Source organism: Hemitrygon akajei, chromosome 23 (assembly GCF_048418815.1).
Source record: "Hemitrygon akajei chromosome 23, sHemAka1.3, whole genome shotgun sequence".
NCBI lineage: Eukaryota > Metazoa > Chordata > Chondrichthyes > Myliobatiformes > Dasyatidae > Hemitrygon > Hemitrygon akajei.
Genome location: NC_133146.1, coordinates 40,433,639 through 40,457,285, shown reverse-complemented (window position 1 = coordinate 40,457,285; position 23,647 = coordinate 40,433,639). Strand labels below are relative to the sequence as shown.

Sequence of the window (23,647 nt, the reverse complement as noted above, 5' to 3'; positions counted from 1 at the left end):
GTAAGCATCATTGGTTATAGTTAGCTCATGTTGCACATTTTTAGATTTGTTTCGAATTTAGAGTCTTGAGTAGATTCAGGATTGCAGGATTCAGTATTGCTAAAACACATTAAGTTTTCCACAGCTACCTCCTGTTTGATCATGTTGGGCTTCTAAAGTAATTAACGCCTGTGTGCAAATTTGTGTACTTTATAAATTACAGTCACCGTTTCTAAGATGCTTTGGTTTTGAAGCACTTTGAAGTACCATGAAATAGAAATGCATGTCCTTTAGTTTGTATTATTTAACAAATTTTGTAAAATAACGTTAAAGTAGTGAGTTCAAGTTTTTTCCACTGGTTCTTCCAGCTGTTAGTTTGATTCTTCACATTTGATTTTAAGTTGAATTTATATATGTTCAAAATAGAAAGTGGCTTTTCTTTTTAAGGGTGAAAAGTATTAGTACCTGATACCCAGTTCTAGTACCTAATTTTTCTAGTAAGCTTGGAATGTATATCATCTGGTACCTATATATGTGTTACTTGATCCAGATTGGAAATTGATTACATGCAGAGGAACAATTACTGATTTCCAGAACATTATATGTCCTCATTCAAAAAAAAAGCTTTCTTTCCTCCACCATAGATGCTGCCCTCAGTCACATCTCCATTTCCTGAACATCTGTGCTCACCCCATCTTCCCACTGCCTTAACAGTGATAGTTACTACCCCATGAGCCTTTCCACTCAACACATCATCCTCCCAAACTTCTGCCATCTCCAAAGGGATCCTACCACCAAACATATATTTACCTTGCCCCCGCAGGGATTGCCTCCTTCCTCCATGATTCTCTTGTCCATTTATTCCTCCCTACAAATCACCCTCCCAGCACTTATCCCTGCAAGCGGCCAAAGTACTGCACCTGCCTATTCACTTCCTCCATCGCCTCCATTCAAGGCCCAAAACGGTCCTTCCAGGTGAGGTAGTATTTCATCTGTGAATCTGCAGGGGTCATCTATAGTATCCAGCGCTCCTGATGCAGCCTCCTCTACATCGGTGAGATCTGTCGTAAATTGGGGACCGCTTTGCTGAGACCCTCTGCTCCATCCACCAAAGCAGAACTTTACAGTGGCCAAACATTTTAATTCCATTTCCCTTTACGCCATGTTGGTTCATGGTCTCCTTCTGTGCCAAGATGAGAACACCCTCCCATTTGGGTAGCCTCCAGCCTGATGATATGATATCAATTTCTCCTTTAAGTTATTAAAAAAAACCCTATCTCTCTTCTCCCCCCCCACAGTTCCCTTCTCTGGTCTCTTACCTCTTCTCACCTGTCTGTCATTCCCCTCCCCCCTGAGGTCCTCACTCCTCCCCTTTCTCCTGTGGTCCACTCTCCTCTCCTGTCAGATTCCTTCCTCTCCAGCCCTTCATCTTTCCTACCCAACTGGCTTCACCTATCACCTAGCCATCCTCCTTCCCCTCCCCATCTTTTTATTCTGGCGTCTTCCCCCTTCCTTTCCATCCTGAAGAACAGTCTTGGCCCGAAAAATTGACTGTTTATTCATTTCATAGAAGGTTTCTGTCTTGCTGTTCTGCCAGCATTTGTGTGTGTTGCAATTACTGATGTGCAGAATCACTGCCCAAAATAATTGTCAAAACTTAGCCAAATGCAGCCATAATTAATTTTTATTTGCCTGCTTCCATTGCTGTGCTATTGTATCAAATCAAAATTGAGTTTGTGTGAGCTTTTAAAAAAAACCTGAAGTTCAGATTAAATATATCGAAGAATGTCTAAATTAAAATTGAAAGAAATTTTCATTTATGACTCTTGAAAGGGTGGATGGGGGAGAAGTGATTAAAGCAGAGCAAAAGTTGCATTATCTTAATTTGGAATATTGCTTGCATTGCAGTAATAAGTGCTTCTTGCATCCCAATGTAATTGTCATTAATATGAGTTCAACAAGTTACAGTCTTAGTACAGAAATTGACTGCATTCTTATTTTTTTGATTTGAATTACACCTAAGTAGTAGGCCGGCAATAATTTCATGAAACACAATGGCTTAATCTAAATTTTTATAGTTTAGGTTTTCTAGAAATCAATCACTTCAGGTTTCAGGTAATATTGCTTCTTCAAGTTATCAACACTCAAACAATTTCAATTGAATCTGGAGAGAAATATTGATCTGTTTTGCTCTGGCAGCCCGTCAGCATTTCTGTGTATAAAGCATTTGGCTGCCTGGAGTGCGTTTTTTCTGGATTTCAGTGATCCACGCAGCATCGTGGAAGTGTGGAATGTGCTGGAATCCAGAGGACATTCTGTTACTTGGCTTGGGAGCTGGATGTACTTCATATTCAGCTGGCTTAAAGCTGAGGGGCCCAAATCTGCCATATCTAACATGATACTGTTAATTCAGAGGTTTTATGACCTCATTTTGAAAGCAAGGTAAGTATAGTTAAGTGTTTATCATTTCATTTGTTGTTCCTAAAGGTAGTTTAATTTTTAAATTGATTTCACTTTAAATGTCTCTGATTAACAGACATTTGGAAACAGTGAAGCAGACCTTTATCAGCAAAAGCACATAGCCGCAGGGCTAAGACCTTTGTTGGAAACTCCATGGCCACAAAAGGTTACTGTGGTCATGAAAGGACTTTCATGGTTAAGCATGATTTGATCAATTATAATTGATACTTGTACATCGTGCAGCTTAAGTCAATACTGTCTGCAGGCAAGATGCAAGAATCAAATTTGTTGAACAATAAAATTTGCTACATTGAGTAATGTATTTCTTGGGGGCAGATGTAGACTTAGATATAGTAATTTTCAGAAGGTTAATACCTTAATTTTTTCTTGGGAAAATTCTGATTTACTTTTTACTTTTTCTCATCAACAAATTGTTTTATTTCTGTAGTAGGCCAGTCATTCACAAGATGTGCACATGTCAAAATTCTCTTGAATTACAACAAAGTTTTCTTGATTTTAACCAAATGCTTATCAGTAGAAGCTAACATGCCACCTGTTGTCTTTTGATTTCGGGTACCTGATTGCTAATATTCTTTGGGTTGAGAGGAAGGATTCTCTGCAAAACCATCTAAATGTCATTGTTTCGGCTCTACCATGTTTATATTGTAGATAAATTTAGACATAACTGGGTAGCTGAGATCTGAGTATTGATGTCTGGTTTTCATAAAATTTGGAGAACTTTAAAAGTTAACAAATTCTTCAGCAATAGGTAAATGCTTGTCAAAGCTATTTGTTTTGCAAGTTTTTAGTCTCATTAATTTTTCTGATTTTAAAATTTTTCACTCGTTTCATTTGGATATCCACAACTTCTAATAAATTGTCTTGCAGTAAGCACATAGGAAATACTAATGCCTGATATTTCTATATTCCTCCCAGAAGTAACATCTACTTTCTGTAATAATTAGTTTAAAAACAAGGCAATTGATCTTTTTAGAATGTAAGCCAATCTTCTGAACCCTGTGAAATTCAAAGACTTTTTAATGGAATTTTTTGATTGCAGGATCTTGTTCTAGGATCTTGTTTCACTCTGCTTGAATATTATCGAAGAACAAAAAGAAGCTCCATGCATTCTACCAGTTAGGTAGCTGTTGGGAGGGAGAGAGACTTGAGATTGAGGAACCTTCTGAACTGGAACAAATTAGCATGTGTGTAAGAGGAAAAAAAACTGAGGCGATGTCTGTGATATGATGTAGACCACTGGTATAGGTATGGCCTAGGTGACCGTAACTTTTAAAACTGTCAAAGAGGAGGGGGGAAATATTGAAACAAATACACAATCTCATATAAGGAGGGAAACTGAGAAGGGGTGCTGGTATAGTGGGATGGAGGAGAATATGAAGAGTTAAGTATATTACATTGTTAAATTTTAATGTCTATACTGAAGGCTTCATTGTATCCTGCCAGAGGATTAGGTTCTGTTTTGGAACTGAAAAAGACTGATCGTGAATGGAATAGGAAATTCAAGTTATAAGCTCAGTCAAGTTTTTGGGCTAAACAGTGATATTTGAGTTTAATTATATTTATGCATGGAGAAATAATCCATTCTAGTCTGGGGGGGGTGGGTTGAAGAAGTGTGGAGCTTTCATGATTTATGCTTGCCTTGTAAATTTGCAACTGCATTTGTATTTCAAATATTTATCTTCAAAGTTTGAAGTAAAAAAGACTCAATTGGACTTGAAGGATAAGATTGTACATCTTTGCACATGCACAGCTTTGTTGTGCTCTGTTGATTTTAAAAATTACATACAGATTTAGTAAAGGCTTAAGGCTAAAACAATAATAGGATACTGTTAAAGGAGTCAAACTTATTGCTGTAGTTTGAGTGGAGGCAAGCAAACCAGCTTTAGTTACACACAAGCAGTCTAGTTGAATGTTATGATAATCTTTAAATTTTGGAGGGAAAATTCAGTTATACATTATGTAGATATTTAAACTTTAAGGCAGGAGCATTAGAACTTTAGGAACCTTTGCTACTGTTGTGTCATATCTTCATCTTTACATAGTTTGTATTTTGGCCTTTTTACAGAAGGATTTTGTACCAGGAGAATCTTTTCCAGGCATTCAGGATCTCTGCCAAGAGTAATGGAAGAAAGGAGAACCTGGAAAAGTTCTGTAACTGTTTTAACTTTGCAGTGACTTTAAGTCAATGCCACTTCCTTGTTTTGGAAGATGTATGCAATTAGAATTGTTTTATCTGTATATTGGTGCCATTTGCAAGGCAAGTTACTTATAACTTTAAAACTATCGTTGTGATTCTTAGTGTAATGAATCTATTTGTGTTGTTGAAAAGCATTGTACACAACAGGTTCTTGATTCTTTGGATGAAAATAATTCCAATAAATGGGTCATTTTGAATCACAAACATAAACATTTATAAATGGATGTTAGTAAAATGCATCAGAGGACATGAATGTACTTACAAGCTAATAGTGGTTACCTAGCCCTTTGAGCTGCTCTGCCATTTGGGTGGTCATGATTGTAATCTCAGCTCTACATTTTTTTTAACTTTCCCCTCCAGTAGTCTTTCATCTTGTATTTCATAGCAATCGTTCTACTTCTGTCTAAAATATATTGGGAGATTCTACTTCTCTCCTGTGAGGAAGAGTTTCAAAGAGAAAATTTCAACTTGCCTGTCTTGAATGTTTGACCTCTTATTTTTAAACTTGGATCCCTAGCTCGGATTCCTCACAAGTATTTTGTGCACATCCACTCCATCTTCAGGACCTTGTACATTTTGCAATATCATCACCAGAATATTCTCTGCTGTTTGATTTAAGAATAGTATGATGACTTCCATTATATTTTGACTAAAACCCTGTTACAAACATTGGAGCAAAAAAGAATGTGAATTTTCACTTCTGTAAATATAAATTGCATCTACTTCATTACAAGTCAACTGAAATTCAGTCAAATGTGTAAACCATAAAATGTAATATAATTTCCAAACTGATCCTTACCTTTGAGCACTGAATGAAAATACATTTCAATAGTGAAGTAGAACAACACATTCAGTCACTTATGTTGAAATTGTAGCCTCCATAAATATTTACATTTTTGACACACAATTTTGCTATTTCAAAAAATGCATTGCTGATCTGCTTGCAGATCGTGTACCATATCTGTTCTGCTCTCCAGCAAATTGGGGACAAGTTCATGTGCTGGACCAACACTGAGAAGAGCCAAGGCTCTTCTGCCTTTTTGATTTTTCTGGTTCAAAAGGCAATATCTGCAAAGAGGAACATTTCGTAAGTGGATAGACACCTGGATTCAAATCATTATGGCAAACTTGGAACCATTATCAAGAGAATTTAATATCATTGGGTTACCAAACAACCAGAACGAACTTCTGTTTAGTGGAGTGAAGTAGAAAATGTGGAATTTAAGAAGCAGCCACATTCAGTGAAATACTTGAATTAGCCACATCTGAAAGTAAATTTTGATCCAAGGATCTTAATTTCACATTTTGGCAAACAAAGGACAAGGAAAAGTTATTGCGTTGATGTTCAGGAGAATTGAACTATTTTGTGGATTGGAAAATGTTCAAGTCTTATTCAATTGCTAAAGGAATAAAAGGGCAGTTTTCCACTTTTGACATACACTGCACAACTTAAGATTTTTTTTTAAACATTGGGAAATGCTTTGCAGACAGTTTAGGTTTACAAATAGGGTAAAGTAATTTTGATTGTCTTGATTATTGGAGGAAGAAATGAAGCATCAAAATGAAAAAATGCTTTTTGGGATGCAGTCAAAACTATTCTGTATCAGTGATTTCAACTTCAATGAAGAGGGAAGCATTTGCTCAGAATTTACCGTTGGCAATTTTTTGATACTTGCTCTCTGACATCGAAAGTATTGGCATGAAGATCAAGCAATTTGCAGCAACAGCAACCAAGTTGGTTGATCGACGGATCATATTAAACAATCCAAGCAAGGAAGCAATGTTTGACTTGCAGTCCATATGCTAAATGTTGGAGGTACACAAATTTAATTTTGAAGTTGAAACATATGAAAACATTATAAGGAAACAATTCAATGTGCCTCAGAATTTGTCAGCAGTGATCCACTTGTGGTTGCTTGTACACAAACCCCCATTTAATTTTGATGGATCTCCTAGTGGTCATATCTTTGCTAAAGCTTCATTAATGATACTTGGTAACAGAACCATAGTGGTGATGGAGGTAGTTTCTCCCACAACATTTGAAGAAATGAGTATTTAGTAGTTGAGGCATACAAAGCTCCAAACCTGTTGTGAGTAAATGAGAGTGATTGGTGCAATGAGCATGGTGGGCTGAAAGGTCATTTTCTATGTTGTAGAACTGGCAACTTGTGTGTATGTGAATGTGAAAGGGTGGGAAACTTAAGCCACACTGTGACATAGTTGACTGACGGAGATTGGAACATTGACAATTGGAAGCATTCTGGAGCTATTAAAGAGCAGCTGCCATTTTCATAAAATAACATTTTCATTTCAACTTTAGATTGAATTCTGTTTCTTGTGCTTTATAGACTTCCCTTTGCATTAGAAATCCATTGGAGACCTTGCAGATTTACCAACCAAGTGCTGAGTAATTATGAGAACTTTGTGCTCTCTAGTTGCACTTGTGTTTGAAATCAATGGTGGTTCTGAAATTCAGGACTTCAGATGTGTGCTTATGCATAACTTCCAAATTTGCTGAGGAATATTGAGCAAGTGGAACTACCAGTGTTTTTCAGGAGGAGGCATCTGAGCCACTTGCTAAACAACCCAGCCCTATAAAACTAATCAATAATTATGCCAAAAATGTCAGACTTCATATAACTAAAGATTTTTCAGAGTAATGTATTTTATGTCCTAAGCAAAAGTTTAAAAGATGTTGGTTGAAGCTTGAAAGCTGGAAGTTGCATTGAGTACAGCCTGAAAAGATCTGATTAAATCCCTAATGGCAAAGTGGGGATTTTCAGATTAAGATACAATGGAATATATGAGCAATGGTTAATTCTGGTAGTTTACTCTCCATTTCATCAATTTGGTGTCTGCATATAATGATGGTGAAATAACTTCAATTTGAGCTTGACAAGAAATTGACCCATCCTGTCTTTGTGGGTGGTTATTGTAGAATTTCTTGAGCGAATCTTTATAGTAGCAGACAGTGAAGGAATAGTGGAGATCTTATCTTTTTGATTAAAGAATATTCTATGCTTAATTTACTAAATTGAGAGCTAGAAAAAGCAAAGGTATCTCAGTGGAGAAAGTGAGTTGAAGTGTAGGGAGGAGACCAAACCATGAATCAAAGAAGAATTTTACATTTTGAATTGCTTTTTAATCAGAAGCCAAAGTGTCTACTTTGGGTAGTAAGAGGGAAACCCCTAATGACAAAACAATATATCTTGAATTACATGTCAGTTGAACTGAGTTAAATAATAGTCTGAAGGTCATATGCCAAGTTTGCCAACAATCTGAATTTGGTTTTAAAATTGATAGTTAAGAAACTGTTACAGAGATTGAAAACAGTGGTTTTGATGGACCTAGTTTTTGATGGAGTATATCCTCTACTGAATGTGGACATTAAGTTTCCGCATTTGGAGATGAGAGTTTATTGTGGTGTCACGTCCATCTAAGTACACAGTTTCAAATTTGTGGGTTTCATTTTAGATGAGAAATGAGAGGTAGTAGAATAGATTCTGGTTTGCAGGAAGAAACATCCAAGTGTTTTGTACACTGATACATCATAAGTGAAAACTTTAGTAAGAACAGATCCAGCTTTTTTTGGATGTATTACAGGATACCTGTAATACAGTACCTCTAAACTAAATTTAAAAAAAACACAAATGGGCTAGGCTGAGAGATTTAATTTAGCAATACAGTGTGGTGTAGTCACTTATGGCCTTTTTGAGTCGTACCACTTCAGCAAACACGATTAGTCCTAACTTAATAACAGAACATTTTACGGTAACCAATCAACCTACCTGGTAAGCTTTTAGAGTGTGGGAGAAAACCAGAGGACCTGAAGAAAAGCCACACATTCCATGGGGGGGATGATGTACAGGGACTCCTTACAGTATAGCATCAACGTTGAACATCGAACTCCAGAACATCCTGAGCTGTAATAGCATTATGCTACCACTACACTACTGAGGGTCTTTACCTTGTTACATTGTCATAGAATATAGGCTACTTTTGGATCTATTCCCATGTGAGAGCTTGGAGTAGCAGCAGTAGGTAGTCTTCCTGCTACAATTTCTCTGGGTTAGATCTTGACCTCTGCTGTTGGCTTTCTTTGTGTGTTCCCTCGGATGTTTTGGTTTCACCGCAGATGCGAAACACCAAATTGGTAGGTTAATTACCCTTGGTTCAGGTAGAATTGGAGAATAATGGTAAAATTCATGGATATGAGAGACATGAAAGGTTACAGGAAAACAATTGGAGAAGTAGGATTGCCCTGAGAGCCACTATAGCCTTCATGGGCCAACTTGCGTATTCTAAGGAAATGTGATTCAAATTAATTTTGCAAAAGTCAGAATTGAAAACATGAAGTACAAAGAGAAGTTGGAGATTCAATGGCAGTAAATGACATCTGAAAGGGAAGAACAATAATTAATTGAAACAAATAGCCATCGATGTCAACGGTACAAGGAAGGCAAGTTGGAAGTTAGCAGTTTAGTAAAATCATATTTCATTTTAAAGGCATTACAGTTTGATCTGGGGAAATCGGCACAATTATATATGAAGATGAGTTTGTTTCTTTAGCGGGAGTTAAGGACTGGAGAAATAAGTGGCAAAGGAAGTAAATTAGATATTTTCAGTCTGTGACAAAATAGTCATAAGTATTGGGGTGAAGGAAGAAGAGTTACAAATAACAGTTCGCACTTTTTGTTGAAAAAAATAACACGTACATTCCAATATGAGCAGAAACTGGAGTTTCCACAAGAGAACAGGGCCTGATAATCTGTAGTTTAGCCAGGTCAGGCACTGAATGACTAAACTGGATCATTTGTCCAGCATTTGTGATTTTCTGCATATTTAAGGAAGCAGAGGTGAAAGACACATTAGGTGAAATACCGCTGTTAAATAATAATTATCATAACATCAAAGTATTGATTTGGTTGAGAATTTGTGAGAACAAATAATTCCCTAGAATGGTCATGTTCATTAGCTGATGGACGTGACTTAAATATGGATAGCATTGACTGTCGAAATGAATAAATCGGAGATGACACCTAAAATCCTATTTGTTGACACAGGTTTATATTTTATAGGGGTTTTTTTTCTCCCAGTCTGCTGACTTGAGACTCACTGAAAATGTAGGAATACCAGTTAGATCATGTTTGAAGTTGAGGTTCCAGTCCAATTAACTGCAGAACAAGTTTTGTATTATATATACAAAAATGTTTAGAAAGGAATTTATTGAAAATAGCATTAAATACCAAATTTGTTGCACAACATTAACTGATTTGCCAAAATACTATTTGTGCTTAATTGTCAAATAGTTAAGAAAAAGCATTTGTACATTGGACTGGAGCTAGTACTGTTTGTATTGGATTAACCTATTAACCAATTTTTCCAGAAACACAAGTTGAGGTAGTTTATTTAAAAAAGCATTACTATCACTGCTCCTAATGCTTGTGGCTCTGGCACTACTTGCTGCAGCACTGTTACCCACTTACAGATTTTTAAATTTAAAAAATTATATGCTTTGGTGTTATTTAAATGTCTAGCTGTAAGCATGGTACTTGCAATAACTGTCAGGCATATTATCGTTTTAACCTGGTGCAAATTACATTTTTAAATATGTGGTAGCATATCAACCAAAATGGATTTTCTGTGATTTTAATTTTGCCATTTATTTAAAACAGTATTTGTTTCCATCTGAAGTTTACAATAATTGTATGCAAAAACCTTTTTGTTTGAGTCTCTTTGGAATTTGGGATAATGCCTTTGATTATCCTGAAGCCAGGATAATCAAGACTCCAAAGGTCCACAACCTTAACTATTTTTTTCCAAGCAGTTTGTGTTGTTTTGATACTGCTTTTTTTTTACTTCATGTAACTTTTATTTAAAATTGTACCTCATGTTCTTTGTAGAGTTGTGTTGCCATCTCATTTATGTTGCTAAAAATTTTCTGAATTGTTTATAGCTTAAAATATTGTAATAAATCAAAAAGTGGTTTTGGATTGAAATTTGGCTTTATGGTTCTTTGAACAATTATACTTAAGTGTTCACTGATTTTTTTTGTGTAGCTTATCCACTTATATAATTATTTAAATATGCAGTTTAGTTGTCAGATAATGATTCCATTGTGAAATGGAATTTGGTTTGCAAATGGAATGCATTATCACAGGCTTTTTCAACACTCAATTTATCCTTTTTACTTGAATAATCACCAGAAATAGAAAAAGAAATGGGAAAGCCATGACTGATTTCTGTTTGGTTAAGTGGTTAAGATTAAAGTAATTAACAAATCAAACAATTATTATTTGTTAATGTGAAGGATTTTTTAAAAAATCTTGTAAACTCTTATTATCGCCCCCATTCCTCTTCTCATTCTCACGACTGATCAGTTACTAAATCTCTGGAAGACTTCCTTAAAATTTGAGAGAGAAGTGCATTGAATACCTGGCAATTTGGCTTTGAAGAGATTAAGATTGTTTCTTCTAAAGATGGAAAAATGTGGCTGATTGAGGAAAAATTTAAAGCAAATAACATGCCTTCTCAGTTTTTTTTTATGGCTGAAGTATTTTGAGAGAAATTTTAAATGGACCGACTCCATAAATGAAGAACTGCTGATACTAAACTTGAAAATGAAGAGCCTGAAGAGAGAATTGGTGCATTGAAGTGAAGCCTGCAAGTAGTTTGTTTATATTGCAGTGCCCAAGATGCCTTATTTTACAGCTTTTAATACAAGATAAAAGTTAATAAATTCCATTTATTGGGTAATGATGTAAAAGGATGTGTAACCTAATGTGATCATTTATATTCATTTTCATGGAAAGCATTGTAAAGTTATTGGGTCCACTGCATTTACCATTCAATGAATTTTACAGAGCAAAGTTGTGATTGTCTCATTTTTTTAAATAAAGCTTTTTTTATGCAACCTTAAGGTTTGTAAAGTTGCTATCTTTAGAACCTGACAGTACAGAGAGTTGTTAAGCTAGCACCCAATATATAGTAATCTGCAGCCTCTACTAGGTAGAGAAAGTTTTATAGTAAAAGCAGTTTTTGTGTAGTATCTGGCTTCCTCAGGATGGGCAATTCCAGGGTTGTGTTGATATTGTAGATACAATTGGGTTGTAACATGCACAAAAATGAGATAACTTGGTACAGTTAAAGGATTTGACATATTTAAAGTGTGTCTGGAGGAATGTAACTTGTTGATTTCGATTATGGATCAAATGCAGACATCTTACACTGCAAGTCTAACTTAGGCTTTTATAATTAGTAAAATGTAACTTTTAAAGATTCCTTCATTGAATGTAATTTACTTTTTCCTGGGGAATAGGAAGAAATACAGCAGTACATTAAATTATGAAGATGGCCCTAAACCGGCTTCTAGTTAAAGAAAATTGAATTTTTTTTTTAAACTTTGTCTTTAGGGTTGGTTTTGCTCCCTTCAGATGGTGTTAAGATTTTCATGGAGATTATTCTTCGGTTGATCATCATTTTCCAGTGTCATTCAATTTTAGGACTGAAGCGATAGAGATATGGAATGTTGGTAGCTGGGGTAATGATTAAAATATAGTGGTCTCACACACAGTTTAATTATCAAAGAGATGTAGCCAAGAATTGAAACAGTTTTGGAGAGTGAAGATTTGACATGTTTAACTGTTTGATATATTTAAATTCCAAGGAAGAATAGTAGAGTGATAGAACCTTTAATTAGGAAAGAAAATATTGAGCTGTTTTTAAAAATGTGATATTTCCATTTTACTTAGCCTTATAAATGTAGTGGAATTGAATCAAATTTGCAGAATTCCTTAACTATGGCATTATGCCAAGGAATGGGAAGTAACCAGTATTTGAGCACTTAATTACAAAGTAGGCAAAAGAAAGCCTTATTTGGAAATAGGAATGTCAACAGGCGTGTTCACAGTATGAAGTTAATATCTACAAATGTCTATAATAGTAGGGAGCTGTTCAGTGTGTATTGCAAAGGATGTCATTTTGCTATATCAAGTTCTCTTGTGAAATTATCAAACCTAGTTGCAAGAAAGAAGTTGGTGAACCCATTGCGATTACCTGGTTTTCTGCATTAATTACTCATAAAATGTGGTCTGACCTTCATCTAAGTCACAATACTAGACAAACACAATCTACCTAAACTAATAACACAAACATTTGTACTTCTCATGTCTTTATTGAACACATTGTTTAATCATTCACAGTCCAGGCTGGAAAAAGTATGTGAACACTTGGTATTTAATAACTAGTAGAACCTCCTTTTGCAGCAATAACCTCCACCAAATGCTTCCTGTAGTTGCTGATTAGACTTGCACAACAACGAGGGAGAATTTTAGACTATTCCTCCATACAAATTGTTTCAGTTCATCAATATTTTTGGGATACTCTTCAGGTCATGCCCCAGCATCTCAATTGGGTTAAGCTCTGGATACTGACTTGGCAATTCCAAAACACTAATTTTCTTTTTAAACTATTCTGTTGATTACTCTTATGTTTCAGGATCATTGTCTTGTTACAACATCCAACTTCTATTAAGCTTCAGGTGATGGACTGCTACCGTGCTTGCATATTACTTTGTAAAATGTCTTGATACACTTTTGAGTTAATTCTTCCCTCAGCAATTGCAAGCTGTCCAGGCCCTTGAGGCAGAAAAACAGCCCCAAACCATGCTTCACAGTTGGGAAGAGGTGTTGGTGTGCAGTGCCTTTTTCCCCCCAACATAGCGGGGCGAATTTATGCCAAAAAGCTCAGCTTCTGTCTCATCTGTCCACAGAACATTGTCCCAGAAATGTTGTGGAACATCCAGATGGTCTTTAGCAAACCTGAGAAGAGCTACAATTATTTTTTGTGTTTTGAGAGTGGGTTCCTCTGTGGAGTCCTTCCATGAATACCATTCTTGCTCACGGCTTATAGTGGACACATGAACAAAGTCTAGCAAATTCTAGAGATTTCTAAAGATCTTTTCTGTTAGCCTTGGGTTCTTTTTCACCTTCAGCATTGTACATTGTGCACTTGGTGTGATCTTTACAGGACATCCACTCCTAGGGAAAGGAATAGTACTGAATTTCCTCCATTCATAGACAATTTCTCATTGTGGACTAATGAACACTCAGGTCTTTAGAAATGTTTTTGTCGCCTTTTCCAGCTTCATGCAGCTCTACAATTATTCTTTTAAGGTCCTCTGAAAGTTGTTTTGATTGTGACATGGTGCACATACAGATCTTTTTTGAAGAGTAGGTTCTGTCAGTAGCCTGACTTTGTCTTTTTATAGGGCAGGACACCTCTTTCAATCTCATCTCATTGATTGGAACACCTAACTCCAAATAGCTTTTGTAGAAGGCATTAACCTAGAGGTTCACATACTACTGTGAACCTAGACTGATCGTTAAAATGGTGTATTCAGTATTTACGAGAAATACAATTGTTTGTATATTACTAGTTTAGGCAGATTGTGCTTGTATATTATTGTAACTTAGATAAAGATCACCCACATTTTGAGTAATTAATGCAGGAAACTGGGTAATTGCAAAGGGTTCACAAACTTGCAACTACATATTTGGACATTTGAGATTAGAAGCTCAAGGCATTCAGCATTGAAAGAAATGCTAACATGCATAAAGAAAAGCGGAAATAAAACTTTCCAGTAGATGTATACATTCTAATTTCACTAGTTCAAGGATTGGTGATGGACTCTTCCATATTTGCCTAGTTTTGAAATCTTAAAGTGGAGTAAATCCACCAGAGGCATTAGGATTAATGACCAATGAAAACACTAAATGTATGCAGAGTTTGGAGAAGGAAGCAAAGCCTGTACAGAGAAATATGAAATCAAACAGGACAGAAAAGTAGAAATTGGGAATGACCCTGAAGTTGTACAACTTTCTGTAAAGAGGAAGTCCAAATACTAGTGCTTTGTTTTCTAGTTCATGCTAGGTCTTTGTATTCCAGTTTATTGGCATGCAATTCAGCAAAACCTGGTATGTGACATTTTCACATTAGTCTAAAACCCTCCATTGCTTCTCTTCCCATTCTATAATTCTGAAAGTTTTCCGATATTTCACATTTAACTGCTTACATTTTCTGTTGATTCTTGCCCCATCCCCACTCATGTCATTACACTTAAGCAAATATGAGTGCAAATATATATTAGTCCTGGACTCCAGAAGTCTTATTTGTGTTGCTACTTAAAATCTACTTGTGCAAAATCTAACTTGTTTACATTTCTGAGGAAGTTTTTAGTACATTAATGGTACTTTTATAAATCAAGTTACAGTGCAGGGTTTGTAATTGGGGAAATATAAATGGACTGAGTCTTACATAAAGATAAGTCAGTGATTTGGCACAAGAATGGTTGGTTTGTTTCCATTGAAACAGCTAGTTTCAGTCATTGTAAAACATACTAGAAAATTGAAGGAATTAACGATTTGGAAAATCTGCACTTTCGAACAATTTTTTACAAGATGATTTCTAAAATCAATCCATGAAGCATAAATTTAGGGATGGACTGCTAAAATGTAAGGATTATGCAGAAATCTCTGTATGATGAACTTTGTATCATTCTATCTTCCATCAAATGAAGCTCTATTTCTAATAAGTAGTTTGTCAATAATGGGAAGCTTGGATGTTTTGAATCACTTATACCCATGCTATTTGACCACTCAGAATAATAGTGAGGCTCTGATTGTTTGAATGAGTAAATAGGCCCAAGTTTGAAAATGCATCTCATACCTTTCTACTCCATGTGACACTGTTGCCTTATGGGGGAAAAACTGTTGAACCTTTGAAAATGTTTTATTTTGGTCTTCAGGCATTTATTATACATACCGAGCAATAGTCACTTATTTTTGAAACTTAACTGGTTTTGATGATACCTTTTATCCTTATCCTATTACATTTTTAAGTTTTTAAAGGTAGGGCCACTTATTTCATTTTCACATTTATCTCTCATGGATGAAAATCTTTGTGATTTGCTGCTGCCAGGTGCTAAAATCCTGTGGTTTGATGGCTGGATCAGAATTGCATTAAATAGTAAAGAATGCTTCTTATCAATTGATAAGTTTATTATAAATAATAAGTTTTTAAATCTAGAACAGTTAATCAGGTGTGGTAGAGTCCAAATTCCTCATTGTAGTTTTGAAGTTGTAACTGCATTCGTTAGAGGAAGACAAACATTAAAAGCAAAAGGCAAGTTGTAATGACACCTAGTACAAGCCAGTGAATATCCTACTGTGTATGTTACAAAACACAGTTGGAAAAATCTTAATAAAATTGTCCCAGGGAACCACTAAATATTTATTGACCATTTCTCAATACACCTGTATGTCAGGATCAGTAATCTAGTAACTATGAATCTTAAAATGGGCGCGCTCTTTTCACATACATTGATTGTTGGCAATAGTAGCACGTGCAGTTTATGGGTTCTGGGATAGCTAGGTAAGTTATAACACAGTATTCAAATGTCCATCTTGGTACTGCCTGGACATTTGAGCATTTGGGAGACTAGTGATTTGCCTATGCTGTGGAGCTGCAGAAAAATGCCACGTGGGAACTTGGTTTGCGACACATTCCTGAATTGTGTTGCAAACAGTTTGGGTTATGAGCAGTTCACAAAAACAAACCCTGCTACAACTGTGTTGGGAGGGTGTCCTATACTTTGAATATAAGTAATTGTATCCATATTTTTAAAATCTGGATAAATTTGAATTATTAAAATGCATGCAAAATTTCTTAAATCTTTCAGAAAGGCTGTACAGGAGATAAATGTGATACTGTACCTTTTTCTGATATTAATCATTAAGTTCAATAATTTACATGGTTAATTGTATTGACTGAAGTTCAAAATATTCAGATTTCAAGGCTATGTTGTTTCCTCATTCATAATACTTGAGCTCTTGAAAGTTATTAAATGACAACCCACACATCAACCAACAGCAGCTGGCAAAATTGTAAAGCAGGGACACAATTTGAGTTCATGTTCTCAAATGATATTTCAATGTCAATGTACAGTATATAGATTGTCGGGTAACTAAATGCACATCTATTGTGTGCATTTCATATGTATGTATGTATAATCTTATGTTTTAAAAAAAATTGATCCTTAGAGTGGCACATATGTTCCAGGGAGAAAATATTAGGGTAATTTAGGATTGTTTCAGTAGCTGCTGCTTACTCTGTGCTGTGGTCTTAGTGGTAGAAAACTTGAGAATTTTAAAAAATTCCTTTGGCCATTCTCAAAGGTAGTCATATGGATTGCACCGTGGCACAGCCAGTAGAGTCACCACCTCTCAACCTCAGAGATCCTGACCTTGAATGCTATGTGAGGTTTACACATTCACCCTGTGGCCACATTTGCTTCTTCCAGATGCCCTAGCTTCTCACATACTAAAGGCATGTTGGATGTTATATTACTTGGGCACTGTAAAATGCATCATGGTAGAACCTGAGGGGTGGGGGTTTTTAAAGAGAATGTGGAGAAAATAAAATTACATGGAATTAATGTAGAGATAGTTTAAAATTAGTGGTTTATGGCGTGTCAGTTCAGTGAGCAGAAGAGCCTGTTTGTGTGTTCCCATAGCTTTGATGTTCCTTGTGGATCCCTCGCTAGGGCATGTAAAAATAGCCTGAAGTTGAAGGAGCATGAAACATTGCAAATAAGCAATTTTGTAAAACCCATGTTCACAGTAAGAAAGATTCCCACTCAACTAATTTGAAGGGTTTTAAATACCATGTTTACCTAAAGGCTGTAATGTGTTTGTAGATTTTGGTGAAAAGAGGTAGATTTTCAGCAAAAAAAAATCCAGCAGGTAGTTTCACTCTGGGTTTGTTTTAAGTGTATAATTCTCTAGATTTTCTGTCTTTAATTGGGATTTCAGTAGTAGACTTTCAAAACTATATATAGCAATATTCATTGCCAGAATTTCTGATACCTGTTGTGCACAATGGATAATTATTGAGATTGTGGAAGAAAATGTGCAATTTATGACCAATGAAGAAAAATTTCAGCTCTACTCTTCCCTGGGCACTAGACTTTGTAATTATTTGATAGCCACACTTGTGAGCAGAATATCAACATTCAAGACTACTACTGTAGGTGAACAGTATTTTTGCTTATGCCAGTCAGGAGGACTGTGGAAAGATATCAAAGTCTAGTAGTTAAGTGTGTATGTTGTAAACTTTAAAATCTGGAAGTGTATTTGTGTGGGTAAATGACACATTAAGGATTGATGTAGCAGTATTGTAAAACGGTTGGTCACCACTGTCTTAGTGGACAGAAAGACCTGTTTCCATGCTGACTCTCATATAAATTCCCATAATCTTGATATTTTCTTGTGGATCATGTCCTGGCACATCCAAAGATTTGCATAAATTAAAGGAGAACAAACCATTAAAACTTTTTCTTTCTCTCCCTTACCCCTCTCCCCCAACCACATACCACAGCTTGAAGATTCATGGGGGGAAATACAATGGCTAAGATTGATACTGATGACTATGTCCACAGTAGGGGTATTAAAAAATAGAGGGCATAAGTGTAAGGAGAGATGAAGATTTGAGGGTAAAGTTGTTAACACAGTGGCTGATATCTGGGACTTGCTGCTGAAGGAGATTGTGGAGCCAGATATAATTGCTTTGTTTAAGAGGTTTAGAAAGACACAAATAATGCATAAAATGATGTAGACCTAATATGGTCAAATCGGATCAGTAATGATGGGTGAAAAGGTCAGTATGGACGTGAGTAGCTGATGGGTTTATTCCTGCGTTGTACAAATCTGACTCAATAAAAGAAATAATAAAATAAAATAGTTTGGTTTTAAGAATGTGAGCTGATAATTATTAATTAGAAGCTTTTGTGAAAGCAAATCATTCTTTCAGTTTATATGAGAAAATAAAATGTTATAACAAAATCTTAGAAATGACCTACACAGAGAACAATTGCAAAACCATTCAATCCTTAAAGACTTAAATCATTTAATGAGATTGTAGCTAGTCTGTTTTTAGTTGGTTTACCTACCTTTGTATTATAACCCTTTTAATGCCTTTTAAATCAATGTTTCTGATATGAAATCCATAATTTTCCCAACATTAGTCACTATTTGCAGTAATATAAGAAAGAAGGAACAGGCTACCAAGCCCCTCAAATCTGCCTGATCATTTCATATCACAAGATCACAAGACAAAGGAGCAGAAGTAGGCCATTCGGCCCATCGAGTCTGCTCCGCCACTCCACCATGAGCTAAACTATTCTCCCGTCTAGTTCCAATTTCCGGCTTTTCCCCCATATTCCTTGATACCCTGACTAATTAGATACCTGTCAATCTCCTCCTTAAAAACCCTCAATGGATTGGGCCTCCACAGCTGTATGTGGCAACGAATTCCATAAATCCACGATCCTCTGGCTAAAAAAATTTCTCCTCATCTCTGTTTTAAATGGGTACACCCTAATTCTATGATAATTCTTAATCTATGCTGACTTCAACTCTGCTTCTATGTCAGTTCATCGTAACTCAATTCCTTGATCTTTCAAGTCTACAGTGGATAGTGGTTAATTATGCCATCCGTTAATCAGGGCAGGTGCTTACTTAGGACAACTCTTAAATAACAGAAAATAATCAAGAAAGTAATAAGGATTCCCTTCATTTAGTTGGTACAGGAACTATTGCCAAACTGTTTCTAACTAGTGTCAGTCGAGTGAATTTGTGTAGCCGTTCAGCACCACACCGTGCTGGTAGCAAAGTTTTTAAGTACCGGTAGTACCAGTGTTTGTGGTCAAGAAGCTATGATTTTTGTTAATGATAGCTGGTGAGGGAAAACTAAGCAATAAAACAATTTAGAATTGTTTTGTTCCCTGTGGTTTCAAGCATTCAAACTTGTAGATGCTAGAAACAGGCCAGAGTAAAAACTATTTTCTTAACTTCAAAAAGTTTGGACCTACAAAGGATTTGAAGGCATCAACAGTCATCTTGAACGTTGCAATGACAAAATTTGGAGGATACAGTCATCGACAGCATTGTATGAAAGCAGTCCATTATCTGCACTAGGTGTCTCTGCTGATTTTTGTGTATTTACAGTCAGTCAAGAGAACATGGCAGCTTATTGGTAATTTGTCGAATCGGACAATGACAATTAAAATCTGTGTGGGAGAGTTTTTAAAGTGGAAAGTATGTTGCTCTGGGACAGTTCCACTCCCTCAGCTTTGGAAGTCTGGATCCAGTGGTATGAGTAGTTGGCACAAACTGGGGTCTTCATTGGTTGCAATGGATGACTGATTACTTCAGTGCCTTATTATGTCTGCTTTCCACAAAGCATTGCAGACCTGCCTTCTTGATCACCAGATCCCACTGTTGATTCATCTACCCAGTCTGCCAGAGCTGACTTCACATGTTAGAATAAGCATGTCCCTATTTTACTGGGGTATGAAGGCCTACCGGCTACCCTCACCTGGTTGAAGTGGTGTGACTGCTTTTGCATGCAAACAGCTATTTGGAGCTACAGGTGAGAGCTGGGTGTCTGCTGGGGACTAAAGTTGAGTGAGCTGCCCCAGAATGGACGTGACAAGACCCTTCACCAGAGATGCTACCCCTCCCTGGACACCACATACATGGCAGCATACACTGGATGAACTCGATAACTATTAGGAATTAATACAGTTTTATAGCACTGTAGTAGCATTAGTAGAATTCTAATTTGTTCTGTACTTAAATACATACTTTTTTTTTTAAAGAATTCCGTTAAACGGTAGTTTGTTTTTTATACTTTAACAATTTAACAATTTCTATGAAAGTTTGACTAATTGGGGGCAGCTGCTTAATTGAGCTAAAATGTACTGGTGCTGATGTGTCCCAATTATCTAGAATGCATTGTATATCCATCTACACCGTAAGTGTGTCTAATGATCTGTCCTCTACTATCCTTTGTGGTGGACAATTTCTGAAATTCACAACCCTGGCAGACAAAAATTACCTCTTATTTTGTAGTTCTGTCCCCTTGTTCGCAACTTTCCACTAGTGTATTCCAGCTTTGTTTTAACAGAATCAGATTTATTATCACTGACGTGTTGTGAAGATTGCTATTTTGTGGTAGCAGTACAGTGCAATGAAAAATAAGCAATGCAAAAATAATGGGGTAGTGTTCATGGGTCATAGACCGTTCAGAGATCTGATGGTGGAAAGGAAGAAGTTGTTACTGAAATGTTGAATCTGCAATTTCGTGATACTGTACTTCCTCAATGGTGGCAGTAATAAGAAGGTATTTCCAGGATGGCAGGGATCTTTAATGATGCTTGGTACCTTTTTGAGGGATAGCCTTTTGAAAATATCCTCCATGCTGAGGAGACTAATGCCCATGATGGTGCTCACTGAGTTTACAATCCTCTACAGCTTTTTCTGACCCCATGCATTGGTCCCTGCAACCAGACGGTAATGCAATCGGTTAGAATACTCTCTGTGGTATATCTCAAAATTTGCTGGAATCTTTGGTAACGTAGCAATTCTCCTGGCATGTCTTCTTCATAATTACATCAATATTTTGGGCCCAGGATAGATCTTCCAAGATTTGACAACTAGGAACTTGAAACTGCTCACCCTTTCCACTGCTGCCCCTCAGTGAGCTCCATTATGTATTCCCTGAATTTCCCCTTCCTGAGTCGACGATATATTTCTTGGTCTTATGTTGAGTGCAAGCTTGTTGTGACACGCACTCGATTTATCTCAGTTCTGTTTTGTGAAAGTGCATTCCAACATTAGTTCTGAAAGGTCTCACTAATTTTATTATGCTCGCTGATCTTCAGCTTCCAAATAAGTAGAAATAGCTTCCTTCAAGTTCTTTATCATTCAGCCATACAGTTGTATACAGCGAAACAAAACAACATTCCTCTGAGATCAAGCTGCAATACGTAGTACATGTATCACATACAGCTCATAAAATAATAGTATCAGGATAATATTAAATAAATTTCTGTAGATGTACAAGTAGACAAAGTGTATATACACCGTATAGTTAAATATACAACAGCACAATGCAACGTGCTGTCATAGGTGATGTATACCAGATGGTAGCAGGGTATTCAGAAGCCTGGTGAAAAAGCTGTTACCCAGTCTTAACAGTCCTTGTTCAGATTCAGCAATACTTCCTGCCTCAGGGTAGGAGGTCAGAGATTATGTTATGGATTTGAGAAGTCCCTAACAGTCCTGAGGACCCTGCAACCACGGTGCTTTTGGAATATATCCTGGATTTGGAGGGGGGAGGGGTTGAAGGTGGTGGAGATGGAGAATAATAATTCTCTCACCAGCCCTCCATTCAGTTGTTGGGTCTTGCTGTCCGATGCCTTGCAATTCCCATACTAGATAGTGATACAGCTGGTCGGGCACTGTCGGTGGTGCTCAGGACTTTCAATTCTCTGAATTACCTTTAGTATCTAAATTTAGAAAAAAAACTACTGTAGTGAATGGAGTCTTTCATCAGAATTTATCCTGAGAAGCCCATTATCATTCCATTATCTGTTGTTGATAACCCTGCAAGGTCACAATCAGACTTTTGCTAACCAGGGTTTTGTATAACTATAATAATTAGTGCTGTCAGACTTTCTTCCATCATTTTCAGTTTAACTTTTGCATTCTAACATCTGTTGTTTATTTAGCTGCAGGTGCCAATGTCATGTTTCATTGTAGTAAATGTGCAATTTGGTGAACTGCAACTAAATGCTCAAGTAAGCTTTGAAATTTGCTAATAATAAGACAGAAAATGATGTAATCATTCAGCACTTCAGGCAGCATCTGTGGGAAGCAAAACATTTCATGTTTCAAGTTGTGGACCCTTCTTTGGAACCGAGTAAACAGGAGAAAATTGTTTGGTTTTAGAGGATGGGGTCATAATGGATAGGATAAAGAATATCTTTGATAAAGCAAGGCCAAGGTTTTCATGGTGATGCATGCAGCGTTCTCTGATTTTAATCTATAGTTTTTTAAAACTACCGGTAATGTAAATGATAAGTCTTAACAAAATAACGTAAAACTTAGTGATCTTTATTTCTAAGTGTAGCCTATGACAACTTATCAAATCTGGTATTATTTACTGAAACCTTTTTTCATCTAATTATAATATAGATGGAGAGGCATTATACCCGTTGGTCGACGCATACCAAGAACGAGATTCATTGCTTTCAAAGTCCCTTTGAAAGGAGTAAGCACATTTTCTTTGGTGAATTGATGGTGAAAATATAACCTAACAGTTGCACAACTTGTTGGAGGAAAATGTTTAAACACTTTCCAACTTCAGTCACTTCCTTTGTCTTATGATAAATCTCATTCTGTACATTGAGGAAAATCTGAATCCTACTCATGCCCTGCCCAAATTAGAACGTATTGTGGGAAACCCTAATGAACTAAAACTGTAAACCAGTCGTTATATTCCAGTGACAACCTAACTGATGATTTGTATGAGATTAGTGCCAACTCCTCATTTTTGCATTCTATCTTATGAAAACAAAATTTCCCATTTCTTTTAAAATACCATTTTTCCACTGGCCTTCCCACTTTCATTTATGCATTTGAATTTACATCATTTCTATAATTGTTCAGCTAAATTACACAGCCCTGCACTTCTGCATTGAATGGCATTTTAATTTTCCCCTCATTCCTTCAATCTACATAAAAGGATTTATTTAATTTGATTTGTTTTCTATCTTTAGCTATCATTTTCTGTTGCGACATCCTATATTTTCACAAGGGTAATTTATTCCTGGTTGGACATTCCTTGTTTCAGCAACTCCATTCATTTCAGTGGAAGGAAATAGTTACAATATGGAGGTGTTTTTGGTTCTTTGTATTTTCTTTAAATTAAGAGTTAAAAATTGTCTTTCAGTAACTTTAAACAGAAACATCTACATAATTCAGCAGCTAGCTAAGTTTGAGAGATATAGCTCAACTGGTTGTCAAAGTATTTATGTTGTTGAGGCTTGTTAAAGCTATGTCATGTAATGTACGGTACTTATGACTGAAG

The 23,647-nt window shown here is 36.2% G+C and overlaps 1 protein-coding gene across 1 annotated transcript in view; it reads left to right on the top strand.

Annotated features, from left to right (window-relative positions):
• Window positions 1–23,647, top strand: part of LOC140715388 (uncharacterized) — a 44,893-nt gene that overhangs the window by 3,715 nt on the left and 17,531 nt on the right. The window contains exon 3 of the mRNA XM_073027497.1: window positions 22,753–22,828. Within this exon, the coding sequence (XP_072883598.1) occupies window positions 22,753–22,828 (76 nt within the window). The remainder of the gene's footprint in view (window positions 1–22,752; window positions 22,829–23,647) is intronic.